At 47.4% G+C, this 18466-nt stretch overlaps 1 protein-coding gene across 5 annotated transcripts in view; it reads left to right on the forward strand.

Annotated features, from left to right (window-relative positions):
• nbeal1 (neurobeachin-like 1) overlaps positions 1-18466 on the forward strand; it is a 355441-nt gene that overhangs the window by 62957 nt on the left and 274018 nt on the right. The window contains exon 1 of one of the 5 annotated variants that reach the window (XM_038787849.1): positions 13848-13963. The exons of the other annotated variants lie outside the window; for them this stretch is intronic. Coding sequence (XP_038643777.1) covers positions 13961-13963 — 3 coding nt within the window. The 5' untranslated portion in view covers positions 13848-13960. Of the gene's footprint in view, positions 1-13847; positions 13964-18466 lie in introns of those variants that run through there. 5 annotated transcript variants of the gene reach the window in all.

The following is an 18466-nucleotide window of genomic DNA, read 5'->3' on the forward strand; positions in this document are numbered from 1 at the left end:
ATGCGCAAGTTTAAATAGGCACTAAAATAAGAGTTTTGAAAACAGGAAGTCATTGTTCATCTGGAATTTTGGAAGTAAGCAGTTTAAAGGTTGGATTAATCTTATCCATGCATTAAGATAACATAAGTCTTTATTTTGATTATTGTTTGAAGTGGAACCAAAGAAGCTTCCTAAATTTACTCTTGGCATTAATTTAAGTTTCCCCTGTATGATATTTTTAAAAAAATCTTTCATGTGGGCATCGCTGGCGAGGCCAGCATTTGCTGCCTGTCCCTAATTGCCTTAGAACTGAGTGGCATTAAAAAAAAACGAGTCCACCACATTGCTATGGATCTGGAGTCGCGTGTAGGCCAGACCAGGTAAGAACGGCAGATTTCCTTCCCTAAAAGGTTTTTACAACAATCGACAATAATTTCATGGTCATCAATAGACTTTTAATTCCCGAGTTTTTACTGAATTCAAATTTCATCATCTGCCGTGGTGGGATTCGAACCTGGGCTCCCAAAGCATTATCCTGCGTGTCTGGATTACTAGTTTAATGAAAATATGCCACCGCCTCCCCTTAATAATTCATAACAAAGGACGGGATTCTCCGACCTACCGCCAGGTTGGAGAATCCCCGGGGGGAGGCGCGATTCCCGCCACACCGGTCGGGGCCATTGACAGCAGACCCCCCAGTGATTCTCCGGGCCCCGATGGGCCGAGCAGCCGTCCATTTTGGCCAGTCCCACCCGCGTCAATCACTCAACTTGCACATCGGCGGGACCTGGCAGGTGAATAACCATGGGAGATCCTCGGGGGGGGGGGGGGGGGGGGGGGGGGCCTGGCCTGGCCCGGCCCGGCCCGCGTTCGGGGCCCGCTGATCTGCGGACGAGCTTGTTCCGTTGGGGCACTTTTTTCTTCCGTGATGGGCCCCTGTAGGGATCCACCATATAGCCCGGGGGCCGGCGCAGAGAAGAGAACCTCCCCCCGCGCATGAGTGAAAACACGCCGGCAGGTCTGCACATGTGCGGAATCACCCCGGCCGTTCTGCGCATGCGTGAGATCACGCCAGCCGTTCCACGCATGTGCGAACGCGTGCCGGCCCTTCGCCGCCGGCCCTTCGCCGCCGGCTATACAACGCCAACCCTTCTGGCGTCCATCTAGCCCCCGTAAATGTGGAAAATTCTGCACTTTCGGGGGCTGTTGACGCCGGAATGGTTGGCTCCAGTTTTCCCGCCGGTGGGGACTTAGTCCCCAGAAGGGAGAATCCCGGCCAAAGATTTTGAGAATGAATATTTTGAATGGATTTTCAATAGGAATGTGGGGTGACATGAATGGTTCACAAATGCATTTATTTTCTAACAATGGATTAAGGACTCGCAAAGGGTGGCACGGTGGCGCAGTGGTTAGCACTTCTGCATCATAGCTCTGAGGATCCAGGTTCGATCCCGGCCTCTGGTCACTGTCCGTGTGGAGTTTGCACATTCTCCTCGAGTCTGCGTGGGTTTCGCCCCATAACCCAAAAGATGTGCAGGGTAGATGGATTGGCCAAATCTTTTTAAGGGGCTGGTTTAGCTCACCAGGCTAAATCGCTGGCTTTTAAAGCAGACCAAGCAGGCCAGCAGCACGGTTCGATTCCCGTACCAGCCTCCCCGGACAGGCGCCGGAATGTGGTGACTAGGGGCTTTTCACAGTAACTTCATTGAAGCCTACTCGTGACAATAAGCGATTTTCATTTCATTTCATTTCATTTTTATTAAAACAGTAAAAAATATAACAAGGCCAAATGGTGCAAACGCTAATTTTGCGGTGGAGAAACAGGGTACCCTCCCCTCAGTACCAATGTACGGGGGGAGGGGTAGGATACTCTGATTATTAAAACAGTTCACAACACAGTTGTACAAAAAACAAATGGTACAAGCACTAAACTCTGCGCTGGAGAGACTATATACCCACACCTCTGTACCAACAGAAGGGAAAGGAAGGGGGGATGGTGGGGAGAGAGGGAAAGGAGGGTGGTGGGGAGGGAGGGAGTTGGGGTGTTGGCGTGGGGCCCAGTGAGGCACTGCCTGAACTATCTATGGAGGCAGAATAACAAAAGAACCTTCAATTGGCCAAGCTAAATTGCCCCTTAATTGGAAAAAAAAGAATTGGGTACTCTAAATTTAAAAAAAAAGGATTAAGGCCTCACTAGCTGAATGTACGATTGGTTTTGCAGCATGGAATAGTAAGATATTAAGGAACTTAACTGTACCATTGTCTCCCTTTTTTTGTAATTATGATTTTACAGTCCTCCTTTGAGGAAGGTGCACCTCTTTTTGGTTGTCGTTTACTCCCAAAAGCCCATTTATTTTAAACTTAACTGCCTCTATCTTCCATTGAAGTATCTGAGAGGGTTGATGTGGGTCCTGAGGTGAATTTTGTGTATATGAACTGTCACAAGTTGTTTGAGTACTCCAGGGATCGGTTTGCGGTTTTTTGTATTTACTAATGACCTTGGTTTAGGTGTAGGAGTTTCATTTCAGCGTTTTCATATGACATGAAACTCGGAAATACAGTTAACTACCAGTGACAGACTTCAGGAAGACGTAGGCAGACTGATAAAAGATCAAATATATTTGGTCAAAAGAATGAAGAGAGGCGATATGATGTAAATTTTAGATAGTGCGGGAACAGAGAGACCTTGCAGTACATACATTTTGAAAGTGGCAGGACAATTTGAGAAGTCTGTTATTAAGAAGAAATGCGCATGGCACCAGTAGCTTTCTATTTATAGAGACACAGAGGGTCGAAACAAAGAAGTTTTGCGAAATGTTTATAAAATTACTGATTAGACCTCAGCTGAAGCATTGGGTTCAATTTGGAGTGCCATGGAAGGATGTCAAGGCCGTGTGGTCTCCGCCCAGTTCATCACACGGACCTGCTTCCCATTCATTGACTCCATTTACACCTCCCGCTGCCTGGGGAAAGCGGGCAGCATAATCAAAGACCCCTCCCACCTGGCTTACTCACTCTTCCAACTTCTTCCATCGGGCAGGAGATACAAAAGTCTGAGAACACGCACAAACAGACCCTCTTATGGACTGACCTCATTAACCCCTGTATGCTTCATCCGATGCTGGTGCTTTTGTAGTTACATTGTATACCTTGTGTTGCCCTAGTATGTATTTTCTTTTATTCCCTTTTCTTCCCATGCACTTGATGATCTGTTGACCTGCTCGCAGAAAAATACTTTTCACTGTACCTCGGTACACATGACAATAAACAAATCCAATCCAAATGGTACCAGAGATGAGAGACTTGAGTTAATGTGGCAAGATGAGGGAAGCTGGGGTGACGCTCCTTCGAGTAGAGGATATTAAGAGAAGATTTAATAGAGTTGTTCAAAGCTATTAACATGTTGTAGGGAGTAAATAAGGAGAATCTAGTAGTAGAAGAGGACTCAGATTTAAGATTGGGAAAAGAACCAGGGGTGTCATGAGAGAACTGTTTTTAATAGTGAGTTATGATTGGATTGCACTGCCCGAAAGGATGTGGAAGCAGATTCAATAGTTATTTTCAAATGGGAACTTGATAAATACTTAAAAGGAAATAAATTCCTAGTGCTGTGAGGACAGAGTGAGGTAGTTGGACCAGTTGGCTAGCTCTACCAAAGAGCCGGCTTAAGACTGATGGGTCAAATAACCTCCTCCTGTGTTTCATTCTTTGATTCTATGAAGTGCCAGAGAATTGTGTTTTTGTTCGTCTCCTTGGCCAGGCCAGCATTTATTGCCCATCCTTAATTGCCCTTGGGATGGGCGGCCGTGAACTGTCACCTTGCCAACTGGGTGACTTGTTAGTAATTTTCAGAGGGCGGATGCAGTCATATTGCTGTGAGTCTGGAGTCCCATTTAATAAAAAAGGATTGCAAGTTTCCTTCCCAAAATGACATTAAGGAATCAGATGGGTTTTGTTTTACATAAGAGAATCAACAATTCACAGTACAGGGGGGTGCTGGCTGATAAGTGCCATCCAGCCTCATCCCACCAGCCTTTTCCCATTTCGAACTCCTTGTCCACAGCTTTGAGAGTTGCAGTACTTTTAAGTGTGTATCTGGTGTTTTTATAAATGGGATGTGGTTTTCTTGCCTCTACTGCCCTTTAAGGCAGGAGTACCAAACCCTCCCTATCCTCTGGGTGAAGAAGTTATATTTAATTCCCCTCAAATCTTTTTACAAATCACCTTGAAATTTTGGCCTCTGGTTTTTGACCTCGATTGTAAATAAGCCTTTTTTACCAAGGCCCCTCATTATTTTCTGCACCTCAATAAAATCTCCCCTCAGCTTCTGTTTGAATGAAAGCAACTCAAACATATCCAATCTTTTTATAACTAAAATTCTCCAGTTTGGACTATATACTCTGTAAATCACTTTTGTACCCTCTTTAGTGCAGTCACACCCTTCCTGTAACGTGATGACCAGCACTCTCTGTATGGAGATTTGCTGGTGCTGTTGGAGAGGGTTTAAGCTAACTTGGCAGGGGACTGGTATCTTGAGAGCAGGTTCAGCAGGGAGAGAGGCACAGCCAAAATTTGAAGAGACATCAAGTGAGTCAGGAAGGCATAGAATTTCTAGACCAGTTGAGACACAAGGGAGTTTTGCAAGATTGGATGGTATTTATTTTAGTGCAAGGAGTCTGACGAACAAGGCAGATGAATTGAGAGCACAAATTCAAACATGGATGTATGATGCCATTGCTGTCACTGATACATGGTTGGGAGAGGGATAGGATTGGCAGCACAGAATTCCAGGATATAGGATGCTAGGTGAGACAGGGATGAGGTAAAAGAGGTGGAGGGGTTGTATTTTTGATCAGGAATTCAATTACAGCAGTAAGGAGGGATGACATCTTAGAAGACTCTTCAAATGAAGCCATGTGGATAGAATTTAAAAACCAGAAAGGAGCAATCACATGGCTTGGAGTCTTCTATAGCCCCCCCCTAAAGATCCGAGAGAAATAGAAGAGAGAACATGTAGCCAAATTTTAGAGAAGTGTTAGCGTAGTTATAGTGGGAGATTTCAACTTCCCCAACATTAACTGGGGTAGTCATAGTATAAATTATTTAGAGGGAGCGGAATTCTTAAAGTGCACCCAGGAGAACTTTTTTTAAGATCGAAGATCGTACAAGAGAGGGGGTGGCCCTGGTCTTAATTTTAGGTACAAAACCGGGCAAATGGTGGATCTAACAGCGGGGGAGCATTTTGCAGACAGTCACCATAAATCTGTTAAATTCGAAATTGTTATGGAAAAGGACAAGGATGGGCATAAAATTTAAATTCTAAACTGGGGACTTCCGGTGGCGGCTATGAAGGAGTAAGTCGCATATTTGGTGGCTCCCGTTCAGGTTGGACTTACGGACCTTTTCCCCCGATTTTCTACCGGACTTGAACTATGAAACTGAAGATAGAGGCAATTGTGGACTGAATTCCCACATCGGTGCATGGAGAGAAGGACTAGAAGTGCTCGTAAAGGCAGAAACAGAAAGACAGAGAAGGCTTGGCCTGAAGCTGCAGCAGGAGACAGCATGGCGGAGGACTGTACCTCTGGTTTGTCGACCCAGTGGTCAACGGAGCAGCTGATGCAAGGTATTCAGGAAGGCTTTGCTAATCAGAAACAGGACTGCTTGGACCCGATAAAAGAGTTGATTGAGCGTCTGGAGCTTAAGATTGGACGCCCAAGATCAGGCGATCCAGAAGATGGAGAAGGCGCTGGATGAGCAGGAGGAACATCAAACTTCGGTGGAGCTGGAGGTGGGGATGCTGAGAGACCAGCAGAAGAAGCTCCTGGAGAAGGTGGAGGACCTAGAGAATAGATCCCACCGGCAGAACTTGAGAATCGCTGGGCTCCCGGAGGGGTCCAAAGAAGTGGACGCTGGGACATACATCGCAGATATGTTTGAGAAGCTGCTGGGTGAATGGGGTATTCTCCCGACCCTTGGAGGAGCTCACAGAACACTCACGAGGAAGGCACGAATGGGAGCCTCCCCCCCCCCCCCCCCCCCCCCCCCCCCCCCCCCCCCGAGGGCAATGGTGGTGAGATTCCGCATGTACTTCGATAAGGAGCGCATTCTACAGTGGGCCAAGCAGTCATGGAGCTGTAAGGGAGACAATAGTATCCTGCGGGTCTGCGAAGACCGAGTGTGGAGGTGGCCAGAGAAGAGCAGGTTTCAACCAGATTAGGTCAATCCTTTTTAAGAAAAAGGTGAAGTTCGACTGTTGTATCCGGCCCATCTCTGGGTCACGTCGAGGAACAGCACTTTTATTTCGAGTCGCCTGAGGACGCGCTGGACTTCATGAAAAGGAAAGGACTGGTGGTGGGCTGAGAACTTTTGAACTTTGCTGCAGCGTTCATGCTTTTTTTTTTCTTTTTGTTTCTCTGTTCTTTATAAAAAAAAGTTTCTCATTTTTCGTTTTGTGGAAGCTGTTTGTAATGCCTTCTGTATTGATTTGGGACTAGTAGTAGAGCTGAATGAGTTAAGGTTTTCATTTGCACTGTTGGGGGATGGAGGTGTGCTTGTTTAGATTTTGGTGTTTTTCTGTGGGGAAATTGTGTGGGGATTGTTTGATGTTGGAGTTTGTTTGTATGAGCGGGGTGGGGTGGGGGGGGGGAATGGGTGGGGGGGGGGGGAAATGGGTGGGAGACTATCCAGCGCCAGGGATGGGGGCCACCAAGCCAGCTGGGTGGGCTAGCTCATGGAAGCGCAGTGGGGAGTGTGCATATGTTCAGTTTATCAAAGGGGTTGGGGTACAGAGTGTTGTTACTAGGGGGGAGGGGGGGGAAATGTTCTGCTGACGAGGGAGGGACTTGGGCCAAAGGACAGTGAGGAGGTTGGGGGGGGGAGGCAGCCTTGGGGCGGGCCGGTGGAGGCGCAGAGCATGGGCTGGAGCCGGGCCCAAAAAAGGGGATGGCTGATTGGCGAAGTGGGGGGGGGGGGGGGGGGGGGGGGGGGGCACTGAGCCGTCCAACTAGGCTGATCACCTGGAATGTTCGAGGGTTAAATGGGCCGGTCAAGAGGGCACGTGTGTTTGCGCATCTTAGGGGACTGAAGGCGGACGTGGTAATGTTGCAGGAGACGCACCTTAGAGTAACTGACCAGATTAGATTGAGGAAAGGCTGGGTCAGTCAGGTCTTTCACTCGGGACTGAATTCAAAGACTAGAGGGGTCGCATTCCTGATCAATAAGCGGGTGGTGTTTGAGTAGAATAGTTTCGGATGTGGGAGGTCGGTACATTATGGTCAGTGGGAAACTGGAGGGGGTGCAGGTGGTATTAGTAAATGTGTATGCAGCAAATGTGTATGCGCCAAATTGGGATGATGTGGAGTTTATAAAGAGGATGCTGGGGAAGATACCGGACCTGGATTTGCATAAACTGGTCATGGGAGGGGACTTTAACAGAGTTATTGACCCTGGTTTAGACCGGTCAAGCTCTAAACGGGCAGGGTGCCAACAATAGCAAAGGATCTAAAAGGGTTCATGGAACAGATGGTGGTTGGGGGTGGGGGGGGGTGGGGGGGGGGGGGGGGTGGGGGGGGGGGGGGTGGACCCATGGAGATTTGGGCAGCTGAGGGTGAAGGAGTTCTCCTTCTACTCACACGTACATAAGATGTACTCCCAGATCGATTTCTTCATTTTGAGCAGAGCTTTACTGGCAGGGGTCGTGGACATGGGGTACTCGGCGATCAGAATCTCAGACCATGCTCCGCACTGGGTTGACCTGCAGGTTATCAAAGAAAGTAATCAGCACCCGCACTGGAGGTTAGATGGAGCTGACGAAGGGGTGTGCGAACGGCTGAGGATATGTATTCCTAACTACCTGTAGGTTAACGACACGGGGGAAATTTCAGCAGCGATGGTCTGGGAAGCACTGAAGGCAGTGGTCAGAGTGGAGCTTATCTCGATACGGGCCCATAGGGAGAAGGTGACAGGGCAGAGACGGACCGATTGGTTAAGCAGATACTACAGATCGATAGGAGATATGCACAGACCCCAGAGGCAGGGCTTTTAAGGAAACGGCGGAGTTCGGCTTGTTAACCACTGGGAGGGCGGTGGAGCAGCTGAGAAAGGCGAGGGGGGCGATCTATCAGTATGGAGAGAAGGTGAGCAGAATGCTTTCACAGCAGCTTAGAAAGGGGGAGGCAGCCAGGGAGATAGGGAAAGTAAATGACGGAGATGGGAACTTGGTTGGAGATTCAGCAGGGGTGAAAAAGGTGTTTAGGGATTTCTACAGTCGGCTGTATAGGTCGGAACCTCCCATGGGGCCGGAGGGGATGAAGCACTTCTTGGGGGTGGGCTGAATTTCCCAAAGGTGGGCATGGAGCTGGTATAAGGGCTGGGGGCCCCGATCGGGTTGGAAGAGATAGTGGAGGGTCTGAAGGCCATGCAGGCGTAAAGCCCTGGGGCCGGACGGGTACCCAGTGGCGTTTTATAAAAAGTTCTGTGGGATATTGGGGCCGGTGTTGATGAGGGTGTTCAATGAGGCAAGGGAAAGAGGGGTGCTGCCCCCGACAATATCACAGGCCACGATTTTGCTGATTCTGAAGCGGGACAAGAACCCAGAGCTGTGTGGGTCCGACAGGCCAATACCCCTGTTTAATGTGGATGCTAAATTGCTGGCCAAAAGTTTGTCCTCCAGGATTGAGGATTGTGTTCCGGACGTTATTGGGGAGGACCAGGCGGGGTTTGTTAAGGGCAGGCAGTTGGTGGCCAATGTAAGAAGGTTGTTAAATGTGATCATGCTGCCCCCGGAAGGTAGGGAGGTGGAGGTAGTGATCGCAATGGATGCAGAAAAGGCTTTTGATCGGGTAGAATGGGGCGATCTGTGGGAGGTACTGGGACAGTTCGGATTTAAGCGGGGCTTTATTGACTGGGTCAGGTTGCTGTATCAGGCTCCTGTTACAAGTGTATGGACGAATAAGACAACATCCGACTATTTTAGACTGCACCTGGGGGTGAGACAGGGATGGCCCCTCTCCCCACTGTTGTTTGCGCTACCTATAGAGCCGTTGGCAATTGCTCTAACAGCCTCAAGGGGCTGGTCCGGTGGGGTGGGGGTGGGTGTGTGTTGGGGGGGGTGGGGTGGGTGGGGTGGGGGTGGGGGGGGGGTGGGTGGGGGGGGGTCGGTGGGGGGGGGTCAGGGTGGGTGGGTGGGGGTGGGGTCGGGGTGGGTGGGGGGGAGGGGTGGTGAGGGTGGGGGGGTCGGGGTGGGGGGGGGGGCACAGAGTCTCGCTCTATGCGGACGACCTGCTTCTGTATGTATCGGACTCATTAGAAGGGATGGAAGAAATCATGAGGATTCTAGGGGAACTTGGCCGGTTTTCAGGGTATAAGCTAAATATGGGGAAAAGTGAAATGTTTGCGATGGGGACAGGAGAGGCAATTGGGGGAGCTGCCGTTTAGATTAGTAGGGGGAAGCTTTAGGTACCTAGGCATTCAAGTGGCGCGGGAATGGGACCGGCTGCACAAATGAAATCTGGCCCGGCTAGTAGACCAAATGAAGGACGATTTTTGGAGATGGGATGCGCTCCCGTTGTCATTAGCTGGGAGGGTGCAGACGATGAAGGTCACGGTCCTCCCGAGATTCCTGTTTGTATTTGAATGTCTCCCCATCTTTATTCCAGGGTCCTTTTTTAAAAGGGTCAACAAAGTGATCTCTGGCTTTGTTTGGGCGGGCAAGACCCCGCGGGTAAAGAAGGTAATGCTTCAGCGGAGTCAGGGAGAGGGCAGGCTGGCGCTGCCAAAATTTAGTCACTATTACTGGGCGGCGAATATAGCCACGATCAAGAAGTGGGTGGTGGGGGAGGGGTCGGCATGAGAGCGTATGGAGACGGCTTCATGCAAGGGCACCAGTTTGGGGCATTGGTAACTGCGCCTCTGCCGTTCCCGCTGGCGCGGTGCTCCACCAGCCGCGTGGTGGTGGCGGCCCTGAGAGTCTGGGGGCAATGGAGGAGACATGTGGGAGCAGAGGGAGCATCGGTCTGGCCCCCAAACTGTAATAATCACTGGTTTGCCATGGAAAGTATGGATGGGGGATTCTGGATACGGCAGAGAGCAGGGATTGTGAGGATGGGGGATATGTTTATAGAGGGGAGCTTTCCGAGTATGAGGGCGGTGGAGGAGAAGTTTGGGTTGGCGAGGGGAAACAAATTCAGGTATCTGCAGGTGCGGAACTTCCTACGTAAACGTCAACCTTCCCGCTCCTACCGCTAAGGAGGATTCAGGACCGGGTAGGAGAAGGGAGCGTCGTGGACATTTACAAGGAACTTATGGGGTCAGAGGAGATGCAGACAGAGGAGCTGAAGCGCAAGTGGGAAGAGGAGCTAGGAGGAGAGATAGAGGATGGATGGGCGGACGCGTTGAGTAGAGTCAACGCATCCGCAACATGTGCCAGGCTCAGCCTGATACAATTCAAGGTCATTCACTGTGCTCACATGACAGTGGCCCGGATGAGCAGATTCTTTGGGGTGGAAGATAGGTGTGCAAAATGGGCGGGAGGGCCAACGAACCATGTCTACATGTTCTGGGCATGTCCGAAGCTGAGGGGATTTTGGCAGGGGTTTGCAGATGTCATGTCCACGGTGTTAAAAACAAGGGTGGCGCTGAGTCCAGAGGTGGCGATCTTTGGGGTGTCGGAAGATTCAGGAATCCAGGAGGAGAAAGAGGCTGACGTTCTGGCCTTTGCTTCCCTGGTAGCCCGGAGATGGATACTATTAGATTGGAGGGACTCAAAGCCCCTAAAGTCGGAGACCCGGCTATCGGTTACTGTTAGGGTTCGCTTGGAGGTGGCAACCGTTCGTTGACTTCTTCGTGGAAAATTAATCGTCAGCAGAGGTGGGGTGTGGGGTTAGTTTAGCTTAGAGTAGGAGGTTAATAATGGTGGGACATGTAAGGGAAGGAGATGGCTTTTGCACTATGTTAATAGTTTCATGTACATTGTTTATTGTGTTGTTGTTATAATACCAAAAAATCCCTCAATAAAATGTTTATTAAAATTTAAAAAAAATTCTAAACTGGGGGAAGGCTGATTTTAATACAATCAGTTATGATTTGGCCAGAGTGAACTGGGCGCAGACACTTTTGGGTAAATCTGTGACAACAATGGGATGCATTCAAGAAGGAAATAGGGAGAGTGCATGCAAATACGTTCCAGTCAAGAAAAAGAATGGGACCAAAAAATCCAATGAACCCTGGATATCGAGGGATATACAGCATTGGAGAATGAGAAAAAGGGAGGGCTATGGCAGATAACAAGGGCTCAAAACAGCAGAAGGATACTGTAGTAATGTAAAAAAAAATATTTGCAACTTCTGACCAGTCATACGGCGTGGAAAACCTTAGATAATGAAGTAAACAGATAAACATTAAGAGTACAATATTCTCGGGCAGCACGGTGGCACAATGGTTAGCACTGCTGTCTCACGGCACTGAGATCCCAGGTTCGATCCCGGCTCTGGGTCACTGTCCGTGTGGAGTTTGCACATTCTCCCCGTGTTTGCGTGGGTTTCGCCCTCACAACACAAAGATGTGCAGACTAGGTGGATTGGCCACGCTAAATTGTCCTTTAATTGGAAAAATGTAATTGAGTGGGTATTCTAAATTTAAAATAATAAAAAGTACAATATTCTGTAACTGCAGGTGATGGACTGGTTGCAGAAAATCCAGGAACAATTCGGCCTTTGATATACCACCATCATTTGCTGAGAATCTTAGATCCACTGGATGGGCAAATGGGATACTACCTACACTGCCAGTGCCTGGGAAAGTTGATGAGCTCAAAATATTGCTGAAAAAGGAGACATATTGTCAAAGTTTTTAACCTTGCACTCATCAGGACATATGCAAAAATGTCAAATTTCAAAGCAGCAATTTATACACCATGAAAAAAGGGTGCTGATTGGTTGGCAAGTTGACTCTGGTCGAGACGTTGCCATGGAGAATTCATCAGGGAACCATTTTCTCCCCATGTTTTTGTTTAGTTCAAAAGAAATTTGGTATTCTTGTGCATCTGTCCTGATGAGTGTAAAATGAAAAGCTTCGACAGCATGTCTATTTCTTCAGCAATAGTCAAGTTCTGTATTGCCAGAAAACTATCCACGATATGGTCAAATGTAAAGAAATTCTGTAAAGTAGGTGGTTAATTTGTGAAGTGTATTTGTCCTGTTTCTGTATTTAAGTCCAGTTGAAGCAGCTGGATGTCTTTTTTTTTAAAAAAGCATCTGACAGAAACTGAAGGGATTTGGTGTCATATTCCAAAATAAACCTGGAAGTCTCTGTATGTCTCTATTCCCAGGCAAATGCAACTGACATAAAAACAAAAATGCTGGAAAAATGTAGCAGGTATGGCAGCATTTGGACAGGGAAACAGAAAGCGTTTTGTGTCCATATGACTCTTCTTTCCAGCATTTTCATAGAATCATAGAATTCCTACATTGCAGAAGGAGGCCACTTGGCCTATTGAGTCTGCATCCACTTTCCGAAAGAGCATCATCCACTCCCCTGCCCTAGCCCCACAACCCCACCCAATCTTTGGACATTAAGGGACAACTTAACATGGCCACTCCACCTAAGCTGCACATCTTTGGACTGTGGGAGGAAACCGGAGCATCCAGAGGAAACCACGCAGACACTGGGAGAATGTACAAACTCCACCCACACAAGGTTGGAATCGAACGTGGGTCTCGGGCGCTGTGAGGCAGCAGTGCTAACCATTGTGCTACCGTGCTGCCCACTGCATTTTATTTCAGATTCCCAGCATCCGGAGTATTTTATTTTTATTATGTTCAACTAACAGTTGAACACTAGGCTGGCCGTACCTGACTTGTTCTAAATACCTGAGAAGCTAATCAAGCCTTTCTCTAAATAATTATCTACTGAGCTGTTGTGAAAGATCCAGTCCTATCGTAGGTCTTATGCGAACTAAAGAAAGATAACACATCAGGCAAAGAATGACGCAAACCCATGGTGTTGCTAAACATGCCCAGGAGATTGCTGTCGAAAATACCATCTGTGACTCACAAATAATAATGGTGAATACAAAGGACAAAGATGCAAACCATTTTATTCGCAATGCTTCCTGTTTGTGTGGCTTGTAAAAGGGTCAATCTTCTGTTTGGAGGAAGTGAGAAGTTGAGTGATTTGTTTGCCGCCATCATGTCCACACAATACTGTGCTGTCCTCTGTCCCAGTTAAGACAATCTATAGAAGCAGCAGACCCAGAGGTTTCTGAGGAACTTTTTTGAGGCAATAATCTTTATATTTAAAGCAGATGCTTGACGTATTTTCAATTGCATCAAAGTTTGATTATTGGATTTAGCATTATCTTTAAATAAATTCGATGTAATGGATAGAATTTTGGTGAGATATTCTCTGCTTCACAGATTGACTTCTCCAGTATGATGCAGTGGTGCCACAAGGGCATCATCACCCTGCTGATGTTGAGTGAAGCAGCTGAACTGTCTGTTTCCGTCTCCAGACTCCCTGTTTGGTCAAATTGATGTCGAGCAATGATACATGTCTGTAAAGTGCATAAAGCGTGACACTTGTTCTTTTTAAAGAAATTGTGTGTTCTTTTAAAATGTGCCTTGCCTTTGTGAACTGCATGTGCATGACCCTTTATACTAGCCGAGGCCAGTTTCTTCTTCAAACTGTTGGAGGTGTTCTCTAGGAGCCTATGCACTATTTGTGGAACCTTTTGGCATCTTTTAGAGGATTTGGCAGGGAGCCAGACAAGGGTGTTGATACAAAAGGAATCACCCTGTCACATCAAATTATCACATGTCAAAAACATTCTTCCTTGAGATGTGGGTGTCAGTAGCAAGTCTTGACATTCGTTTCCAATCCAGAGTAGTGGTGACTTGAACAGCTACAGTCCGTGTGCTGAAGGTATTCCTCCAGCGCTGTTAAGCGAGGGTCTCCAGGATTTTGACCCACTGATGATGACAGAATGGTAATGTGTACATATTGGGGTGGATTTGAATATATGTTATAATTGATAACTTTGTGCTCCACTTTTTGTGCAACATTGATTGTGATCAAGTCCGTAAAGTTCTGTAAGTTGTTTGGTACAATATGAGCAACAGAAGCTGCCACTGTGTTGGTAACAGATCAATGTGAGTAAGGGTGTAAAACCAGTCAGTAGAACATCTAGCCTTTTACTGTAAAGAATGTCTCGTTTTATATATGTTGTATATCACAACCTTTGTTTGAAAATTATGCACACACACACGGGGAACTACCTCCGTATGTGAGCAAGGTGAATTGTGCAAGTTGAGGGTTTCATATTTCACTTAACCAACTGCTTTGTTGCAAAGTATTCTCATGTTTGCTTCATAGGCTAGTCATGATGTGGAGATTCCGGTGTTGGACTGGGGTGGGCACAGTAAGACGTCTGACAACACCAGGTTAAAATCCGACAAGTTTATTTGGAATCACTAACTTCATGGGCTAGTGTTAACTCGAGCTCTGCCATCGGTAGTTGATAAACTCTCTATGGAGACTTACACCAGGGAGAACAACACTGGTGTGGAATTGTACAAGAGCTTGGTCTTTGAAGGGAAGACATGCCATGAATGGGACCCCAAAATTACTACCCTTTGTGAAGACTTTTTGAAACTCTATTGTCCTTAGACTCTGCATCATATTCTCTTATTAGTGAAAACTGCTGTTGCCTAAGTGCCAATATATTACCCACACTTAAACTGAATTTCAGATGCGGTCAGAACTTCATATTCCACATCTTTAAAACCCCTTTCCACGATATTTATCAAGAACATTTCTTTAACTGTGAGATGATTTTGACCAGGACTTCCTCATCAGAATCTATTGCTTGATCCATTCAAACGCTTGAAGTTTATTCATTCATGATGCCATTGGAAGTTAGTTTGCTTTCATTGTTTGCTTGAGCTATTATCCAGGTGCGGTTTGCTCAGGATGAGGAAGTTGTATTGAAATGGGAGAACAATGCTCCTGGAGTTGCCAGAGAGACATGCCTCTTACATTGCAGTGACAGAGCACTGGAGCTGTGCAATGTAGGGTTTATCTTAAATTGCTAATATTCTGCTGGTAACCTACAGGATTATTAATCAGTTTAATTTGAATCGGATGATAACAGCATTTCTCAGAATTTATTTCGAAAAATTAATGTTTTTCCTAGTTTCTTTGAGATAACAAAGATTCTTTCATGTAAAACGCAATGGAATTTTGGAAGTTCCGTGAATCGAGGACTGCATCCCGGGGATGATAGGCGAGGACCAAATGGGTTTTGTGAAGGGGAAGCAATTGACAGTGAATGTGAGGAGGCTACTCAATGTAATTATGATGCCTTTGGAGGGGCAGGAGGTGGAGGTAGTGATGACAATGGACTTGAGAAGGCATTTGTTCGTGTGGAGTGGCAGTATTTGTGGAAGGTGTTGGGTGGTTCGGGCAGGGGATTTTTGGACTAGGTCCGATTGCTATGCAAGCCCCCCGGGCGCAAGTGTGCGGATGAACCGAGTGAATTTGGGGTATTTTGGGATGTATCAGGAACCAGGTAGGGGTGCCTACTCTCCCCGTTGCTCATCGCTTTGGCGATAGAGCCACTGGCAATGGCGTTTAGGGCGTCAAGAGACTGGAGACAGATTGAGCGCAAGGTGGCGTGGGGGGGGGGGGGGGGGGGGGGGGGTGCCGGGCACAGCACAATGCCTCGCTGTATGCGGATGACCAGACGCATCAAGGACATTATGGGGATTTTGGAGGAATTCTCCAGGTACAAGTTAAATATAGGAAGATTGAGGTGTTCCCAATTGAGGCTAGAGGGCGGGAGAGGAGGTATGCATAATTGAGGACACTGTACAGAGGTTCATCCCCAAGAAAAGAAAGATTATCCGGGGAGGGATTAGACAGCCATGGCTGACAAAGGAGGTCAGGAAATGTATCAAAGAAAAAGAGAGATCCTATAAAGTGGCCAAAAGCACTGGGAAATCAGAAGATTGGGAAGGCTACAAAAACAAACAGAGGTTAACAAAGAGACAAATAAGGAAGGAGAGGATCAAATATGAAGGCAGGCTAGCCAGTAATATAAGAAATGATAGTAAAAGTTTCTTTCAATACATAAGAAACAAACGACAGGCCAAGTAGACATTGGGCCAATTCAAACTGATTCCGGAAGGCTAGTGATGGGAGACGAGGAAATGGCTGGAGAACTTAATAAGTACTTTGCGTCTGTCTTCACAGTGGAAGACATGAGTAATATCCCAAAAATTATAGAGGGTCAGGGGCTGAGTTGAGTATGGTTGCCATTACAAAAGAGATGGTGCTAAAAAAGCTAAAAGGTCTTAAATTGACAAATCTCCTGGCCCCGATGGGCTACACCCTAGAGTTCTGAGAGAGGTGGCTGAAGAAATAGCGGAAGCGTTGGTTGAGATCTTTCAAAAATCACTGGAGTCAGGGAAAGTCCCGGACGATTGGAAGATCGCTGTTGTAACCCCTTGTTCAAGAAAGGATCAAGACAAAAGATGGAAAATTATAGGCCAATTAGCCTAACCTCGGTTGTTGGTAAAATTCTAGAATCGATCGTTAAGGATGAGATTTCTAAATTCTTGGAAGAGCAGGGTCGGATTAGAACAAGTCAACATGGATTTAGTAAGGGGAGGTCGTGCCTGACGAACCTGTTAGAATTCTTTGAGGAGGTGACAAGTAGGTTAGACCAGGGAAACCCAGTGGATGTGGTCTATCTGGATTTCCAAAAGGCCTTTGATAAGGTGCCACACAGGAGGCTGCTGAGTAAGGTGAGGGCCCATGGTGTTCGAGGTGAGCTACTGGCATGGGTTGAGGATTGGCTGTCTGATAGAAGGCAGAGAGTTGGGATAAAAGGTTCTTTTTCGGAATGGCAGCTGGTGACCAGCGGTGTCCCACAGGGTTCAGTGTTGGGGCCGCAGCTGTTCACCATATATATTGATGATCTGGATGAAGGGACTGGGGGCATTCTAGCGAAGTTTGCCGATGATACGAAGTTAGGTGGTCAGGCAGGTAGTGGGGAGGCTGCAGAAGGATCTAGACAGTTTGGGAGAGTGGTGCAGGAAATGGCTGATGCAATTCAACGTGAGAAAATGTGAGGTCTTGCACTTTGGAAAAAAGAATCCAAGCATAGACTACTTTCTAAACGGTGAGAAAATTCATAATGCCAAAGTACAAAGGGGATCTGGGAGTGCTAGTCGAGGATTCCCTAAAGGTAAACATGCAGGTTGAATCTGTGATTAAGAAAGCGAATGCAATGTTGTCATTTATCTCAAGAGGGTTGGAATATAAAAGCAGCGATGTGCTACTGAGCCTTTATAAGGCTCTGGTTAGGCCCCATTTGGAGTACTGTGTCCAGTTTTGGGCCCCACATCTCAGGAAGGACATACTGGCACTGGAGCGTGTCCAGCGGAGATTCACACGGATGATCCCTGGAATGGCGGGTCTAACATATGAGGAACGGCTGAGGATCCTGGGATTGTATTCATTGGAGTTTAGAAGGTTAAGGGGAGATCTAATAGAAACTTACAAGATAATACATGGCTTAGAAAGGGTGGACGCAAAGAAACTGTTTTCGTTAGGCGAGGAGATGAGGACCCGTGGGCACAGCCTTAGAATTAGAGGGGGTAAATTCAGAACAGAAATGCGGAGATATTTCTTCAGCCAGAGAGTGGTGGGCCTGTGGAATTCATTGCCGCGGAGTGCAGTGGAGGCCGGGACGCTAAATGGCTTCAAGGCAGAGATAGATAAATTCTTGATGTCGCGAGGAATTAAGGGCTACGGGGAGAATGCTGGTACATAGAACATAGAACAGTACAGCACAGAACAGACCCTTCGGCCCTCAATGTTGTGCCGAGCCATGATCACCCTACTCAAACCCACGTATCCACCCTATACCTGTAACCCAACAGGTGGAGTTGAAATGCCCATCAGCCATGATTGAATGGCGGAGTGGACTCGATGGGCCGAATGGCCTTACTTCCACTCCTATGTCTTATGGTCTTATGGTTGGAGGAGCTGCCGTTTAAGGTGGTGGAGGCAGGCTTTAGATACCTAGGCATCCAGGTGATGCGGGGTTGGGTGCAGCTGTATAAGCTAAACCTGACTCGCTTGGTGGAGCAGATCAAAGGGGCTTTTAGAGGTGTGATGTGCTGCCGCTGTCATTGGCAGGGCGGGTACAGACAGTAACCTCCCAATTTTCATCCCAAAGTCATTTTTAAAGAAGGTTAATGCGTTGATGCGCACATTGTCTTGTGCGGGGAATACTCCACGGGTAAGGAGGGTTTTCTTTTGGGGGGGGGGGGGGGGTGCTGGTGTTGCCGAACAGGATGAGCTATTACTGGGTGACGAACATCGGCATGGTTAGTAAATGGGTCGTGGGGAAGGGGTCAGCTTGGGGTCAGATGGAGGCGGCATTGTGTAGGGGAACGTGTTTTATTGCTTTATTGTCCGCGCC

This window comes from Scyliorhinus canicula, chromosome 2, assembly GCF_902713615.1.
Source record: "Scyliorhinus canicula chromosome 2, sScyCan1.1, whole genome shotgun sequence".
In the NCBI taxonomy this organism is placed as follows: domain Eukaryota; kingdom Metazoa; phylum Chordata; class Chondrichthyes; order Carcharhiniformes; family Scyliorhinidae; genus Scyliorhinus; species Scyliorhinus canicula.